The 16,885-nt window shown below is 34.2% G+C and overlaps 3 protein-coding genes across 5 annotated transcripts; 1 reads left to right on the forward strand and 2 right to left on the reverse strand.

The window, feature by feature from the left end:
• Window positions 1-253: 253 nt before the first annotated feature.
• Window positions 254-3,626, forward strand: LOC104753034 (transcription factor EGL1). The gene is made up of 7 exons (XM_010475309.3): window positions 254-678; window positions 846-1,118; window positions 1,567-1,663; window positions 1,770-1,841; window positions 2,019-2,756; window positions 2,865-3,278; window positions 3,375-3,626. Exons 1-7 carry the CDS (start codon window positions 560-562, stop codon window positions 3,444-3,446), a joined length of 1,785 nt encoding a protein of 594 aa, XP_010473611.2. The 5' UTR covers window positions 254-559; the 3' UTR covers window positions 3,447-3,626.
• Window positions 3,627-7,039: 3,413 nt separating this feature from the next.
• On the reverse strand, window positions 7,040-10,344 carry LOC104714719 (uncharacterized). Its single transcript, XM_010475310.3, has 6 exons — window positions 9,571-10,344; window positions 8,706-8,956; window positions 8,255-8,630; window positions 8,030-8,161; window positions 7,760-7,935; window positions 7,040-7,335 (listed from the first exon to the last, which is right to left on the reverse strand). Exons 1-6 carry the CDS (start codon window positions 10,114-10,116, stop codon window positions 7,212-7,214), a joined length of 1,605 nt encoding a protein of 534 aa, XP_010473612.2. The 5' UTR covers window positions 10,117-10,344; the 3' UTR covers window positions 7,040-7,211.
• Window positions 10,345-10,455: 111 nt separating this feature from the next.
• LOC104753036 (uncharacterized) lies at window positions 10,456-14,026 on the reverse strand. 3 transcript variants are annotated; one of them, XM_010475313.3, is made up of 8 exons: window positions 13,792-14,026; window positions 13,422-13,489; window positions 12,888-13,143; window positions 12,725-12,792; window positions 11,614-12,646; window positions 11,460-11,539; window positions 11,220-11,367; window positions 10,456-11,125 (listed from the first exon to the last, which is right to left on the reverse strand). In XM_010475313.3, the coding sequence occupies exons 3-8, from the start codon at window positions 13,072-13,074 to the stop codon at window positions 10,578-10,580; spliced, it is 2,064 nt and encodes a 687-aa protein (XP_010473615.2). In that variant the 5' UTR covers window positions 13,075-13,143; window positions 13,422-13,489; window positions 13,792-14,026; the 3' UTR covers window positions 10,456-10,577. The 3 variants fall into 3 exon arrangements, with proteins under 3 accessions (XP_010473615.2, XP_010473614.2, XP_010473616.2); XM_010475312.3 differs by having other exon boundaries at window positions 13,422-13,527; window positions 13,792-13,992; XM_010475314.3 differs by lacking the exon at window positions 13,792-14,026 and having other exon boundaries at window positions 13,294-13,662.
• Between the last annotated feature and the right edge of the window lie 2,859 nt (window positions 14,027-16,885).

Below are 16,885 nucleotides of genomic sequence, written 5' to 3' on the forward strand. Positions count from 1 at the left end.
TGTTTTGGGTTGACAATTTTAGATTGGTATAATTTTAAGAAGTAGGTTTTGTGTTTAAGATTTAGAGTTTAGTTTTTAATATCAAAACTTTAGCTCAATTTTGTAATATTTTTGAAAAAAATATATTTTTATTATTATTTTAATGGTATTTACTGGAATTTGCCCAATTTTTTTTTTACCACCAGTTTATTTTAAAATTGTTATTTGTAAATTCCTCGTAAAATTCAGTGTTCTGTGATAATATACAGTACACACACACGACACACCTAGTAATAAGTATCCATAAAGAGATTCGGACACCGTCCTTTTCTCTCGACTCAAAGCTCAATTCAACCACACCAAATAGTAACTTCAAAACCACAGAATATTTAATCATTTCCCCATTATAGAAGGTTAGAAAAAAAAGATTCTGCGTTTTGTTGTCTTCTACTTTCTTCCTAAGGAAACCAAACCAAATGTCATGTAATAATAATCACTAACTCATGAGTCATACAGATCCTTAAAATCCCTTCTGTTTGAATTTTTTCTGTTTCTCTTCTCTGATTTATCCAAAGAAACAATGACAACGGTAGAAAACAGAACGGTGCCGGGAAATCTAAAGAAACAGCTTGCAGTTTCAGTTCGAAACATTCAATGGAGTTATGGAATCTTCTGGTCTGTCTCTGCTTCTCAACCAGGGTACAATACAATATCTCCTAATTTTTTATCCTTAAAATTAACTTTTTTCTGATAGTACTTAAAAAAAAAAAATTGATGAGACATTTATTTTTATTTTCTTGGTTAATCTGATTTTAAAGTTCTTGATTTTGAAACATTTTTTTCTTGGATTATATAAATAATGAAAGAGTGTTAGAGTGGGGAGATGGATATTACAATGGAGACATTAAGACAAGGAAGACGATTCAAGCAGCTGAAGTCAAAGTTGACCAGTTGGGTCTTGAGAGAAGTGAGCAGCTTAGAGAGCTTTACGAATCTCTCTCCCTCGCTGAATCCTCAGCTTCCGGTGGTTCTCAGGTCACTCGACGAGCTTCCGCCGCCGCGCTCTCGCCGGAAGACCTCACCGACACCGAGTGGTACTACTTAGTCTGCATGTCTTTCGTCTTCAACATCGGTGAAGGGTAACTCCGTCTTTTACATAATCCATCTTGATAATACAGTATACTCCTTTTAATTTATTATTTTTTTATAGTTTTACTTATGACTTTTAGAACTTTAAAAAATAGTTAATATAATTATTTCAATAAAAATTATTATAATATTGAGGAAAATATATACTCTTTTGTATTTAGTAAATGTAAACTATATCAAAACAGTATTTATATTACAAGGGTGAGTATTTTATTTTGTCTCAATAAAAAGACAAGAACACCCTTTATTAGCATGTCGCCTCCAATTCTCGTCTTTCATGGGAACGTACTCCCACATATCCGAGTTTAAATGTCATCAGAAAAACAAAAAACAAACATTTTTAGCGAAATTTATCTTATGTTTTGTGTGTTTTTGAAGCATAACATATTTTTAATCTTTTAATCCTACGTTTAAAAGGGTATTTCTGCCATTTAATAGAATCCCCGGAGGAGCATTATCCAACGGAGAACCAATATGGCTTTGTAACGCTCAAACCGCCGATAGCAAAGTCTTCACACGCTCCCTTCTCGCTAAAGTAAGTTTTTAAATTATTTTCTACCATTATAAACGCTAACGCTGTAACTGAAAACGCTTTTTTTTTTTTTTTTTCTTGTGTGCGTGGCGTTTCTGTCTCCTTAAAGAGTGCTTCGCTTCAGACAGTTGTTTGCTTCCCGTTTCTTGGAGGAGTCCTTGAGATCGGCACCACCGAACATGTAAGTACGGAAACACATCCCATCACACACCAAAAGATTTTAAATCTCCGAACATTTTAAACAATTTTGTCATAAAGCTGTAACATTTAATGATGATGGGGTTTAATTGTTAATTATAAAAGTTAAAAGGTTTTTTCATTGTTTTTTTGTTTTTTTTACTTTTTTTGGTTATTTTAGATTACAGAGGACTTGAACGTGATACAATGCGTAAAGACAATGTTCCTTGAAGCTCCTCCTTATGCTACAATATCGACGATATCGGATTATCAAGAAGTTTTTGATCCTTTAAGCGATGATAAATACATTCCAGTGTTTGCAACTGAAGCTTTTCCGACACCGTCTACGAGCGAGTTTGAGCAAGAACCAGAGGATCATGATTCATTCATCAACGATGGTGGTGCGTCTCAGGTGCAAAGCTGGCAGTTTGTGGGTGAAGAACTCAGTAACTGCGTTCACCAATCGCTTAACTCTAGCGATTGCGTTTCTCAGACGTTTGTTGGAACTACCGGCAGAGTTGCTTGCGACCCAAGGAGGAGTAGGGTTCAACGGTTAGGTCAGATTCAAGAACAGAGTAATCATGTAAATATGGACGACGATGTCCATTACCAAGGTGTGATCTCGACTATTTTCAAAACGACGCATCAGCTAATCCTTGGACCGCAGTTTCAAAACTTTGATAAGAGGTCTAGCTTCACAAGGTGGAAGCGATCATCATCTGTGAAAACATTGGGAGAGAAATCGCAGAAGATGATAAAAAAGATACTCTTCGAGGTTCCTCTGATGAACAAGAAAGAGGGGTTGTTACCGGACACGCCAGAGGAAACCGGGAACCATGCGTTGTGCGAGAAGAAACGACGCGAGAAGTTGAATGAACGGTTCATGACATTGAGATCTATCATTCCTTCAATTAGTAAGGTATACCGATTCGAACAAATCAGTTTCAGTAACGTTTCATGCTTACTAGGAGATTGTTAAAACACTGCTTTGACTGAACTAATCTTGAGTCTCTTACGGATTCTACAGATTGATAAAGTGTCAATTCTTGATGATACGATTGAGTATCTTCAAGAACTACAAAAACGGGTTCAAGAATTGGAGTCTTGCAGAGAATATGCCGATACAGAGATGACGATGATGAAGAGGAAGAAACCGGAGGATGAGGACGAAAGAGCATCAGCGAATTGTATGAACAGCAAAAGGAAGGGGAGTGATGTGAATGTAGGAGAAGATGAACCTGTTGATACGGGTTATGCCGGTTTAACCGATAACTTAAGGATCAGTTCACTCGGTAACGAGGTGGTTATTGAGCTTAGATGTGCTTGGAGAGAAGGAATATTGCTTGAGATAATGGATGTTATTAGTGATCTCAACTTGGATTCTCACTCGGTTCAGTCGTCAACGGGAGACGGTTTACTCTGCTTAAACGTCAATTGCAAGGTACAATTATTATAACCCTAGTAATTTAGGTTACTTAACCGGAATATTAGTAAACATAACTTTGATGTACTGTATATGGTTTAATGTTGATTGCAGCATAAAGGGACAAAAATGGCCACGACAGGAATGATCCAAGAGGCACTTCAAAGGGTTGCATGGATATGTTAAGGTCTCACGGTTTAGATTGACAAAATTAGTTTTTTTCTCCGGTTTTGGTTTTCCAACCTTCGGTATTCAGTGATTCTAACCGACTTTTTGTGATTTAATTTTTTTTGGAAGATCCTTTAGAATTCTTGTAACATTTTGGCTCAACGTAGGAGAAGACAATAAGAAATTAAGTTATGCAAAGTGAACCACTCGGTAGTTCGTGCAAATCCATTTTTGGATGGGAAAATAAACTAATAATTTTTTTGGTGAACAGAAGTAAAAGTAAAGAATGCATAGTTTGTGATCAGTTTAAAGTTCGACCAAAAACATTATAGTTACATCTAAATAGATAGAAGATAGTCAGATTTCAACACACTACTACTACATCTTATATCTTACAATTCAGATATTCTCTAGACTCTAGGTATTTTTAGAAAAGTTAATGTAAAAAAAAAGGTTAGAAATATATTTAGAAAAGTTAAAGATGGAATTGGTGGTCAAAAGCTGGTATAAAGTGTGTTTCACAAAATACACTGCCTTATTGAAAAGAAGTAATGTCATTTCAAATAATTGTGTGTATCTAACGCCACTGAGAACTTCAACTTGTGTTACCACTTTTACATTAACTTTGATTTCATACAAATAATGGAAGAGAATTGTAAGCACAAGGAGAATTTGGAGTACCTCTTTTGAATTTGTTATGGTAGCATCAATGACTCTCTAGTTTAGTAAAGAGATTAGCTTTGTTGAAAATACATAACGTGGCGTTAGAAAATTGGGTTGAGCAATTTCTTGATTTAGAACGAAGATTAAAAGAGAGTGGAAGTTTTTTTAATGAGATTGGTTGGGCATGCATGATAGGTGGCCATTAAGTAGATCCATGGATTTGTGAAGTTAAGATTTAGAAGATACAAACTAGATTTGAATACCAACGATTGAAATGAAAAGAGACTACTTTAACTTACTTTTTCTGAGTTTTTGTAAATGCACTATGGAGTCACTAGTTCATATCCTTCAAAGATGCACCTAAAAAAGGCGAGAAAAAGATGTAGTGCTATTGAAAAGCAAGGAGAGGAAGAAGAGAATAAACATGTTGTAGAAATGTACAAAACACAACTATAGTGTATTAGTGTCTATACAAGTCCGGCTATGTTATATTACGTATGTCTCATATATCATGTGTTATGTGTAATGTATAAGTGTATATCCATTTGTATATAGTGTATAAATCTAAAAATAATGTATATAATTCCATATATCATTTATAAGCTTAAAACAATTGATTTGGCCACCTGTTACTTGGACTTATCGTTTCGGTCAAGGATCCTATGAGAACTCCAAAGTTAAACGTGCTTAAGGTTGAGTAGTTTCAGGATGGGTGACCTTCTGAGAAGTGATTTTCGAAACTCAGCGAGTGAAGACAAAACACAAAGAAAGATCATATAGTTATTTGTAGGGACAGTAAACAAATCTTTAAAGCCTCCCAAACGTAGCAAACCGACTGTCGGATATGGTGGATTCACAGGCCTAATAAAAGGACATAAGGCCCATTTAAGGAAGGTGAGCTCATGGACTGGAAGTGGACATAAGGCCCACTAAACAAGGTGACAATCAATACCTTACAAGATTGAAACATTTTCTTATAGTCATATAAATTTACATCACGATATATTTATGATTATTACGTTCAATGTAACTTTCCCTTAGCACAAACAACAACATGTGTGAGAAATGTGATCGTTTCCAAACACCAAAGAAATCATTCTTAATTGACTTCATTTACAACAACAAAATTCCGTCAAAAGTTTATATCGTAATTTTTAAGAAGAATTTACGTCGAAAGTTTATATCGATTATTTAGCATTGAATTATATTTCATCTTAACTCCCATAAAAGCCTTGTGTATTATGCAGTTTCATTGAATTTTGTAATCGTTACACCCTTGTTTTCTCACAATATTTTAGTTTTCACCCTTCAACATACATTTTGGATTGTGTGACATGTTTGATCCACAATTGTTCTACTTGAACGGCTTGGCCCGTCTCATTTGCATCACTTGATTTGCCTTTTAATCCACAATTATTCTTAATTCATATACGTAAATAAATTTTATGGATTAGATACATTACCAATACCAACTTATTCATAAAAACGAAATACCAGCCATACAATATTTGTAAAATTTCATAAATTATAATATTATGCCATATTTATTATACTATTTAATATTTAACATTTATTCCGCTCATCTCACACTTTTTTTGCATATTATTTTTTCTCCGCTCCTCTCGCACTTGAGCTGCATTCTCCTTCCTCATAAGTTTGTTTTGGAGTGCATGATCTGTTGTCACCATTTAAAACTTAGTTATAAATCTAACCATCTACTAATATATCTCGTTTTCTACAAAAAAAAATAAACAATCAGTATGATGTATAACTACACCACAATAATATATTTTTGTATAACACTTTTAGGATAATATAAAATACAGCGATATTAATTTAGCTAAATTATATTTACAAGCACTTCTTTTAGTCCTTACTTTTTTTAATTTAAAAAGTATATCTAGTACAATATTATTAAGAGATTAACTATATTAATATTATTAAATTCTCTTTCTCAAAACCTGGAATATGTTTATTTGATACCTTATATATTTGTCATCTATACATGTAGTTTTTTCCTACAATAGCTTCGACAATTTTTAACCTTTATTAATTTGAACTTTAAAATCCCTAATAACAATTAGAAAATTTAGTAATTAATTGACATCATGATTTATTATAATCATTTTTCGTTATAAGTAAAAAAATCACACTATAAAATTCGTCATACATTAAGTATATTAATTAGCAACAAATGCAAAATTATCAATATGTAATACTAAATTGACTATATTAAATTTTATTGGTCAATTCACCATTAACAGAAAGAAAAATTAATCAAATGACAATTAATTTTCTTATTAAGAAAATAATCCTACATCTTTTTTTTCTTTTCTTTTTCAATATTTCATGAAAGTCTAGAAGTATGTATTGGAAAAATATAACATTTTCCGACAGCCTAATATATTGTTTTATATAGATGAGTTTGATTTTTTTTAAAAGATCAACCATGTATCCAATTATATACAAATATGTAACAATAAACATAGTTAAATTTTTCTTGTTGTTCCATAAAAAAATATAACTTTGACATACACACCAAGATAAAGAGTAGTAATTCATTTGGAGTTATGATTTTTCTGGTCACAAGGGTCAGCTATGACATGGATAAACTGACTTTCATATACAACCCGAATATATGATGTATAAATCATAACTAAATCCGGTTATAGGCTATAGCAAAATATGGCATGACTATAGCGTTTCTGCTATAATATAGACAAATTTGACCATTATAGCATGTATGAATCTCACAATAACATTTGTAAACCTGATTGTAACAAAAATAAATCTTGTTGCAAGCTTCAACAACTCTGTTACAATAAATACAAATACAAAATGCTGGAGTCCATTTTATCGAGTATCACTACATCCATCGAAATACCCAAAATACAAATAAAATGGTGAGCTTTTATCGTTAATCATATAAATATCACACGCGTAGGTAATAAGGCAAAAATGATTTGTATCATCATATCAATACTCATGTTCATCAGAAACCATTGTCTACTAGCAATAATAATAAGCACCATAACCATCTCTGTTTGATGACAATCTTTTTTACATGGTCGAAGAATTGCAGAGACACTCGTAAATAAAAGACTCAAATTTATGTTTTCTCTATTCCCATTCGATCGTTGAAGGAGGCTTTGATGTAATGTCTTGAACAACACGGTTTACTCCTTGAACGCTGTTGCAGATTTTCCGAGAAACATCATCCAGAAACTTGTGCTCAAAATTGAACCTGCAATGTTGTTTTTAACACCACCAATCTCAGTACAAAGTCACAACATAAACTTGCTTTGGCATTTGCCCCACAAGAATTCTAGCCAAGCAACATTGACACCAATAGATTTGATACAAATAATTGGTAATCCTTAGAATCAAGGTATCTACTCAGATTGGATAATGAGTCTTAATATAGAATAACAGCAAGTAGATATTTTCACTATCTGATCCAATTTTAACTTGACTACGAGAACCTTAATACATGACTTTATGTACTCAGAACACCTGACCTAATCCATTCTCAAATACCCAAATACTCAGACTTAAAGTACCACCACATGGTAAATCAAAACCTCAAGCACTCACATCAACACGGTAATCAGTTAAAAAAACAGAAGGGTTCTATATTCATCGGTATTAAGAAATTGTAAGAAGCTTACCAATCTGCAGTCATTCCATCTTGGCTTGTAACTGCGCGAAGAGCAACAACATGAGAATGTGTTCTCTTGTCACCTTGGACTCCAACTGATCTTACAGGCAAGAACACTGCGAAAGCTTGCCAGATCGAATCATAGAGACCTGCATCTCTGATTGATTGGATGAAAATCTCATCAACCTAAGGAAATAAGAAAAGCGAAAAAAATATGAGTTTGGTACATAGTTATGTAAAAGATTTATATAGCCGGTTTGAGATTTTTTAGAGCACTTGCCTGACGAAGAACCTCGAGGGCGTTTCCTTGGGTGACATCGCCCAAGACTCTAACTGCGAGTCCTGGACCGGGGAATGGGTGACGCTTCAAGAACCCTACAGGTACATTCAAGATTCTTCCGAGCTCACGAACCTTAATTGCACAAAAGAATCCAGAGAAAGATCACAAACCAAACACTCAACAGTTGCAGACAAGTAAGATAGTAAAAAGACAATAGTAACACACCTCGTCTTTGAAGAGAAGTTTTAGTGGTTCAATGAGCTTCAATTTCATGTCTTTAGGGAGTCCTCCAACGTTATGATGACTTTTGATGGTGTGAGAATGAGTCCTATCAGTACCCGGGGGAGGGCACGACTCAATCACATCAGGGTACAGAGTCCCTTGAACTAGAAAAGCAGGTTTCTTCCCATGCTTTTTCTCCAACTCTTGGGCAAACTGATCAAAAATGTTAATGAACTCTTTCCCGATTATCTTTCTCTTTGTCTCGGGATCCACAACGCCTTTGAGTTCACTCAAGAACCGCTCAGACGCATCTACACAAGTAACAGGTAGATGCAAGTCTTTTTCGAAGGTATCCATCACACGTTCTTGCTCCTTATACCTACAAAACAGAGCATTCTCGTCAAAAATCACATTAAAAGTGCATATCACTATTGAAAATTGCTTCTTTTCTAACCTTAATAGCCCGTTATCGACAAAGACGCAATGAAGCCTATCTCCAATTGCCTTATGAACAAGAGTTGCGGCAACAGTCGAGTCCACACCTCCTGACAAGGCGCAAATGACATGTTCGTCAGATGCAACGGTTTGGTTAATTACTTTGATCTCTTCTTCCATCAGGTCCTCCATTTTCCAATCCGCAGATACTCCACACACATCAAAAAGGAAGTGGCGAAGTGTCTCCATCCCTTTTGGTGAATGTGTCACCTGCAAAATCCAACAGAAAACCACTTTCATCATAAGCTAGAAATTTTTCATTGACCAATACATCCATTTACAGACACTCACGAGTAATTCTCAAATCAATGGACTAAACCAAACATTAAAATAGCTGTGTCAATCAAATCCCTAAAAGTCCAATCCAAACTATGATACTTTCAAATTCTTCAGTCTCTAGAAGAAAACTAGCCAACCATTAGATAGATATGTCAGTAAAACTGAAGTCCCGAGTTCCAATGTAACAAAAAGTCTCACATTTTTCACTTATCAAAGAGTCACAGAACATGAACTGCATTCTCCCAAGTCTCATCAGATTCATTGAAGATATGAATAGGTAGTATGCCAAAGATCTAGCGTTTGTCTTCCCTAAACCCAAAATCCACTAAAATCCCACTCCAGACCCAATACTATATCAGATTCTTCAGTCTCTATAGTCTTACCAACCAACCATTAAAATAGCTACATCAACAAAATAGTAGCCTCAAGTAAGAAATGTCTCACATTTTTCACTTATCAGAGAGTAAAAAGATCCATACTTTATCATCAATAAACCTTTTAAATCAATCCAATGATATTAAATCAAATGCTTCAAGTAATAATACCTCAGGATGATACTGCAATCCATAAATCTTCTTGTTCCGATTCTCCAAAGCAGCAACAGCTCCTTGAGCGCTCTGAGCCACAACTTCAAACCCTTCAGGAAGCTTAACCGCTTCATCACCATGACTCATCCAAACCATTTGCTTCTCTCCACCACTCTCCGACCCAAAAATCTCAGATTTACCCTTCACTTCAATCTCCATCTTCCCATACTCTTTACTCTCCCCTTCCACAACAACACCACCAAGCTTCTGCACAATCAACTGCAAACCATAGCAAATCCCCAAAACATGAACACCATTTGACTCAGCCCACTCAATAAACCCGTCGGGGAAACTCGGCGCGTCAAGCGCGTGAACAGAGTGAGGACCACCGGAGAGGATAACAACTCGTGGGTTATAGCTAGTGATTGATTTGAGCGACGAGGTTCCACTGATTACGAGCGAGAAGACGTTGAGAGATCGAATACGGCGAGTAATGAGATGTGTGTACTGTGAGCCGTAATCAAGAATCAGAACCGTATCAGGCTTCATCGTCGGCGTCTCCATAGCTAAGGGTTTAGAGCTTGGTGGAGAGAAATGGGTAATTTTAGGGTTTCTCACTGTTTATGGCTAAGAGAGGCTTGGCGGGAAGTGAAGTGGAGGCTAATAAAAACAGAGCAGCTGGAAGCTTGCAACTAGGGTTTTGTGAAAGACGACATCTTTTGTCATTGATTAAATAATTGGGATAATAAAAAAAGTTGCAATCTTTTTTTGCCACAATTTCCGGCCGCTGCTAAAACCCTAAATCCCTAATTCCAATACAAAAATCTCAATTGGTCAAAAGTCAAAACCTTTTCAACGACTCAGAAGCTTTGACTTGAAGCAGACCAACCAAAAGAATCAAAAGATCGAATCTTTTTTAACTTTAGATAGATGTAATAACTAATCATGAAGAGAAGATTCTCAAATTTTAAAACTTTTTTATACAGACAAAAAAAAAATGTTGAATAGTTCTGAAGAGATTCAAGTTAATCCACACATAATACTATGCTCCTCTGCATTGTTCTTAGCTCATGGGAGAACTCAAGTAGCAATTGTTGGAGAATCTTTTCCGCAAGATCAGACGCAATGCCTTCAGATTCACCACCAAAATCAGACCAAAGACATGACTTTATCATATCAGTTTCAATGATCTGATCTAATGATCGTGTCGGAGTGTCAGAGCAGAGTAAACTCCAGTCAAAATGTCTCAACGTTTTGTGAATCAGATCTTCTTCTCTAAGGGATGGTTGTAGATTGATGACTCTCGATGACGTGAATGGCCAAGATTTGATGTCTTGACGGTAAATCTCGCGGACAATCTCGTCGGTGTAATCAAGAACAAGAAGAAGCTGGTCGTTGTTGTGATTACCGTGTGAGAATTCGTCGAGTAGTGATGTTTCCTCGCTGCATCTTGCTATAAGATTAGTCCAATTCAATCTTGATGCTTTAAGAACTTTCTTCACAAACTCATGAACAGTTTCTTTCTCAACTAGATCGATGCTTGGATCATCAAAAGAGAGTCTAATCTTCTCTTCTGCAAGAAAGAACCAGAGTCTTTTGGGTAAATCAACAGAGACATTACTGATCTAAGGATGAAAATCATGAAAGTATTGATCTGAAGCGTTTACCGAGTTCAGAAATTTTCACATTTCCTAGACTAACTGTTTCGTCTTCTAAATGTATCCTTTCAAGAACAGAGACAGGACTCGGTTGCTCCTGCTCCTGTTTCGGGTCATGAACGTTGATCTCTTGTCTTTCTAGACTCAAATTCGACTCCTGAGACGATTATAAAGCAATATACATTAAACATCAAATCCGTGTCAACAGTAAAGTTATAAGAAATGTTTACTCTTTCTCGCAGTACTTACTGCTAATGAGCCCTTCAGACACCTATCTTCCATGAACCCGTCTTCTACATGAGTTCTCAGACTTCTGTACTCAGAAGAATCTGATACAAATGTTAACAGTTAGTCACATTGGCTCGAATATGTAATAACATCACAAGTTTTGTAATCTTTTTACCTGTATAATTATCGTCGAGCGACCTTAGATTAGAATTGTACGGATTCGGATCAAAAACCTCGAAGTTTTTGTCCAAAGACCACAACTTGAAGCTCTCTCTCTTCTTCTCCAGCTTCTGTCTTCTCTCTTTGAGCTTTGTCTGCAAGCTACTCAATGCATAAGGAACTTCATAAACCGGTGAAGAGTTTGATCTCTCTTGTTGCCTTTCCACCATGAATCTCCTTGGCAAAACATCGTTCTCGATACTTAGCTTAAAAACATCAGATTCAACCCGTTTCTTGCGCCTAAACACTGGTGACTCCGGGCTTCTATAGCCAACTGTACTTGTAGAGACTTCACTTGTTCTCAAAGCAGCAGCCTCGGTTTCTCGACCTTTACAACTACCTTCAGGTTTGTTTTCTGCATGATTGCTGTCTTTGTTAGATCCAACAACGAGCTTCAGTTTCTTGGCAAGATGTTTGAATCTCAAGTTCGCTTTATCATCAACCGAGCTTGATAATCTAGGCTTCAAAAGAACAATGTTGTCCAAATCATCAGCCATTGATGGAGATTTATCCCGCGGTTCCTTCACCTTTGATCCCTCCAAGTCCTGACCTTTTTTCGCTGAGAAAGAATTAGGATCTTGTAAGAGTGTAATAAACAATTCTTTGTTCGAACTTAGAATATCTAACGCCTCCATGAACTGCTTAGACCGGTCTTTTCCCTTTTCCTCTGCCTTCGAACAAATCAATGTCTCAGCAGCTTCATTCACACAAACTTGAAAGTTAATCTCTCCACTCTTCTTACAACCTCTCTCATTCTTCACATCCATTTGCTTATCCTTACCACTTGTCATCTCAATTTCACTCAAAGAAGAGTGCATTTGCTTATCGTGGATGTCACAAGTTTCCTCCTTTAGATTTTTGATCCTTCTTATCTCTCTCTCTAATAATCCCTGGACAGGTTTAGATTCGTACTTCTCAAGTTCTCTTTCAGAACTGAAAGATCTTCTCCTTGTTTTAGGCTTGCATGAACTCTCTTCTTCCACAACCCGCTGAACAAATCAAGAGACTCAGTTTCTCTAACACTTTAAGCTAAACCAAAAACTAAGCAATAGTAAAAAGGAACTTACATCATTACACTGACACTTCTCGTGAAGCTTCTTGAGCAAATCAAGCTGGCTTTTAGTATAAACATTACCTAGAAAGAAAGAAAAAAAACAGAAAAGTATCAGATTAGCACTAAGATCATGCTAAAGAAGTGATCCAAGAACACTCATTTTAAAAGCTACTAACCAGCAGAATCTCTAACGAATTTCTTCTTCTCAGAACCAAGTCTCTTGTTACCAGATTTGACATGCCCGAAGAAATTAATCAGTTTCCAACCACAACCAGACTTATAACTCTCGTAGACAAGAGGGCTTTTAGGGAAAATTGCAGGACCAGGACTCTTGCTGCTTCTCGGTGATCTCTTCTTCTCCATTGATGATGATGATCAACCAATTCACCAATCATTCAAAGCTCTCTCGTCTTTAATTTATTCCTCAAAAACCTGAAGAATTAAAAAAATCTTATCTTTTTACATAACACCAAAAAACCTTTAAAACATACAACAAAAACAAAAAACAGAGAACTCTTCTAATTGTGTCCAAAAATTGCTTCTTTTGGATACAAAACCGTCAATTTTACTTGCTGGGTTTACCTTTTTTTCCACCCCACTAAACCCTAAACTGAGATTTTCAGTAAAAACTTCATCTTCATGGAAAAAAGGAACTTCCTTAACCACAAAAACGTAATCTTTTTTCATGTATATGATAGAGATTTGCTTACCAGAGCTTTTAGGCTGAACTGGGTCAGAGAGAAAAAAAAATGACAACTTTATTTTGCAGTGTCTGTCTCTGTGGAGCCAATCAAGCACTCAGCTTTGTCATGAAGACTGAAAAACATGAAAAGTTAAAAAAAAAACCATAGATTTTTGTTTTTTAACATAAAAAAAAGTGGCCAACATGATTTTGAGTCTTTTGGGTTTTTGAAGATCTAAAGAGAAAATTATAGGGACCCTTGTCTCTGCATCTACCCAAACAAACCCATGTAGTAGTAATTAAAAAGAAAATATTTTATTTAATTTTTATAAATTTGGGATTTTTTTTTGTTTTTTGGTTTAGAGGAAAAAATTGGAAGGACAATAAATGAAGATTACTGTTCGTTCTTGGAGATGGGTCCTCTCGTCATTAAAGAAGGGGTTATAGTCGTCTCAGCTATGGAGAGATTGGGGAGAGAACAAGAGGAAGAGGATGAAGAAAGAAACAAACTTATAAAATCATCAAACGAAATGATAGAAAGTGAATAAGAAAATAATCAAATGACCAATAGATTTCACACCTTTATTAGATCTTCTTTTGTTTCTATACTGTGTAATAAATTTTTAAAATATTAGTATTATTTAAAAGATAAGAGAGAATTAAAAATACATTTTTTTTGGTTTCTAAAAAAAATAATTTAAGAGAAAATGAGAAAGAAGGAGAGGGACGTGAGAGTGAAAGAGACATTGAAATTTGCAGATCGTTTCACATATAAGACAATGCTTTCAAATAAAGCTTTTATTTCTGTCCTCTTCTTATCACTACAACAATGATGTACAGTACACATATGTGTGTATGTGTAAGAAATAGTAGTAAATATTACCAAATAGTAATAAATATTACCATGGTTTTTATGTGATTTTAAACATTAACTTATCACTGTCAATAAAGAAAGTGTACATTTTTTTCTTGCCCCAAAACTTTTTTCTATCGAAAAAATGTAACCGTTGGAATCAAACTCAAATAATGAAATAAGTAAAGTAGTACATCTGCCTTTAATGATTGTTATTTATTACGTATAATATTTTGCCATTTTAACCAATTGGTTTCCCGAGTACGACTTAAATGAATATTATTAGTCTTATTTTCTGCAGATTAATCTTCTTAATTAGTAACGTAAAGACTTGTTATTTTCCTCCATCTACATCGTACTACGTGTATACACATGCACAATAAATAGATGTGTATGTATATATATATATATATATTCGAATGATGTAAGTATAGATTTATAGAGTAGCCGATCCCAATACGGCATGTTCTTTTTCTATATATTTAATTTTCATGTTTGGTATTGTTATGCGAGTGAATGAGTTAATTAATAATAGATGAGATTTACATGTGTTTTGTTGTTTTCATAATCTCATGATAAATATGTAAATGGTTTTGTCAATAGGATTAGTTAACACTTATGTCAATATTACTGAATTATTAAATTTATGAGATTGCATTTGAGTATGATCTATTCGTATTAAAAACTGGTAGAACATAAATATGATTGTTTGACTTGTAACGGTATACGTGTGGTTGTCCACTTGTCTTATATTATTAATAATCAAATCCATCTAACTCTTTCACCAAAGTTTCTATCGGCCGTTCAATGCAAAATAAACATTTATATCAAATTGTCAATACATTTTTATAATCATATACTTCACATACGAAAATACAGTAGACGATCTTATTACAGACAGTGTACCGACAACGCAATCTCGATAGATGACACTTTCAACTAGTATATTATTTTCGTAACATCAATTGCAAATTGATATCTGAAACCCATATATATATATATATATATATATCATCATACACATATGAACATTTTCGTAAGTTTTCACCGATCAGATTTGAGATCCAAATCCTAACACCTAATAAGAGATACATATCCAAATTTAACCGGTGATAGAACCATCAATTCCGAATGTGTTGGAAAATTTTGAGTCCGAAACTCCGAACACCATTTTGAAAGCCAGGTATATATTGGTGTGACCGGATACTTGGTGCGTATACCAAATTATTGTAGATATGGGGAGCTCTATGCGACTATGCGCGTCGATGTAGGTGTATGATTCCTTCATGCACGTCAAAGCTACGTGCGTCATATATCACTAATAATATAGTATGATTTATAGTTGAGTTATTTCTATTTCATATATACAATAATTGTTTTCAACTATCCATTTTAATGTACGTAACTTATATATATATTAATATATACATACGAGTAAGGCTACACGTATGTACTCTCTCATACTCGAATATTATTTTAACTTTTTAACCTATAACCAGCATAATTTGGGTTAAGAAAGTACTATATTTTTGGACAATTATTATTTGGACACAATAGTTAAGAAAACGCGTACACTGTTGCGATAAATGATCATATTTAGTATATGAGTTGGACAAAATATATGTAAATTTTAAACTATATACAGTAATAAGGCGCTTAAGTTATTATGTATTTACAACAAAATCAAACTACATAATTATGTATTAATCTAAGACTATGACATGTTTGAGTGTTTTCTTTTCTTATAAATAAATGTTGGGCTTTAAAGTTTGAGTGACAGCCGCAGGCAGACTTTGACGATACTCGATAACATTGTATTTAAACTATTTATGATATTCTAAGAAATCAGAAATGACATTACAGCATGTGCACTTCACGTGTTATGAAATGGGCCGAGAGAATGTGAAGGCGAGCCTCAATACGAAAAAGGACCACAAAGGGTATAGTAAACCAACTCAACTGAAAATGGCGGTGGTCGGTCCACCTTAAAAATTAAAGTGGCCATGTGAGTTTCATCAGTGACCAATATACGGATTTTTTTTTTAATAAAAGGTATAATATTCTATACTTACTAAAATAACATCAACATACTCGCATAGAATTGGAAAGATATATAGTGTCACACTAACAACACTAGACACAAATTTTTTTACTACTCTAATTTTCCCAACAATGTTAATATTTGTTTTTTCTTGTCAACAACAATATATAATAGGACAATTATCATAAATACTACTAAAATATGTTTTTATTCCAAAATAGTATAATTTAGTTTTTTTTTCAAAAATACCATTAAAATGTATTTTTTTCTAAAAATACCACAAAATTGAATTAAAGTTATAATACTAAAAATTAATTTCTAAATTCTAAATACTAAACCCTACCCCTAAAAACTATACCCTAAAACTAAATGTGTCAACCCAAACCTAAAAAAAAAATTCTACATCCTTAAAAATCAATTTTTTGTGTTTGTGGTAATTTTGGAAAAAAAAACTTTATGGTATTTTTGGAAAAAAAAAGTTAAGATGTGGTATTTTTGAAAAAAAAAAATTTTTAATGGTATTTAAAGGAATTTATCAATATAATACTTGGATGGCTTAAAAGTTAAAACAATGTTCACATTGTTATCGCATTCTATC

This window comes from Camelina sativa, chromosome 16 (genome assembly GCF_030686135.1).
Source record: "Camelina sativa cultivar CO46 ecotype springtype chromosome 16, ASM3068613v1".
Lineage (NCBI taxonomy): Eukaryota > Viridiplantae > Streptophyta > Magnoliopsida > Brassicales > Brassicaceae > Camelina > Camelina sativa.

Bases quoted from the DNA above. Each gene is read 5' to 3' on its own strand.
- LOC104753034 (XM_010475309.3), top strand. From the start codon at position 560: ATGACAACGGTAGAAAACAGAACGGTGCCGGGAAATCTAAAGAAACAG. The intron at 1,842-2,018 runs GTAAGTACGGAA...TGGTTATTTTAG, and splicing joins AGATCGGCACCACCGAACAT to ATTACAGAGGACTTGAACGT. The intron at 3,279-3,374 runs GTACAATTATTA...TGTTGATTGCAG, and splicing joins GCTTAAACGTCAATTGCAAG to CATAAAGGGACAAAAATGGC.
- LOC104714719 (XM_010475310.3), bottom strand. From the start codon at position 10,116: ATGGAGACGCCGACGATGAAGCCTGATACGGTTCTGATTCTTGATTAC. The intron at 8,631-8,705 runs GTTAGAAAAGAA...TCTGTTTTGTAG, and splicing joins GTCGATAACGGGCTATTAAG to GTATAAGGAGCAAGAACGTG. The intron at 7,936-8,029 runs GCAAGTGCTCTA...TTATTTCCTTAG, and splicing joins CCCTCGAGGTTCTTCGTCAG to GTTGATGAGATTTTCATCCA.
- LOC104753036 (XM_010475313.3), bottom strand. From the start codon at position 13,074: ATGGAGAAGAAGAGATCACCGAGAAGCAGCAAGAGTCCTGGTCCTGCA. The intron at 12,793-12,887 runs GTTAGTAGCTTT...CTTTCTTTCTAG, and splicing joins ATTCGTTAGAGATTCTGCTG to GTAATGTTTATACTAAAAGC. The intron at 11,368-11,459 runs GTAAGTACTGCG...TAATCGTCTCAG, and splicing joins GTCTGAAGGGCTCATTAGCA to GAGTCGAATTTGAGTCTAGA.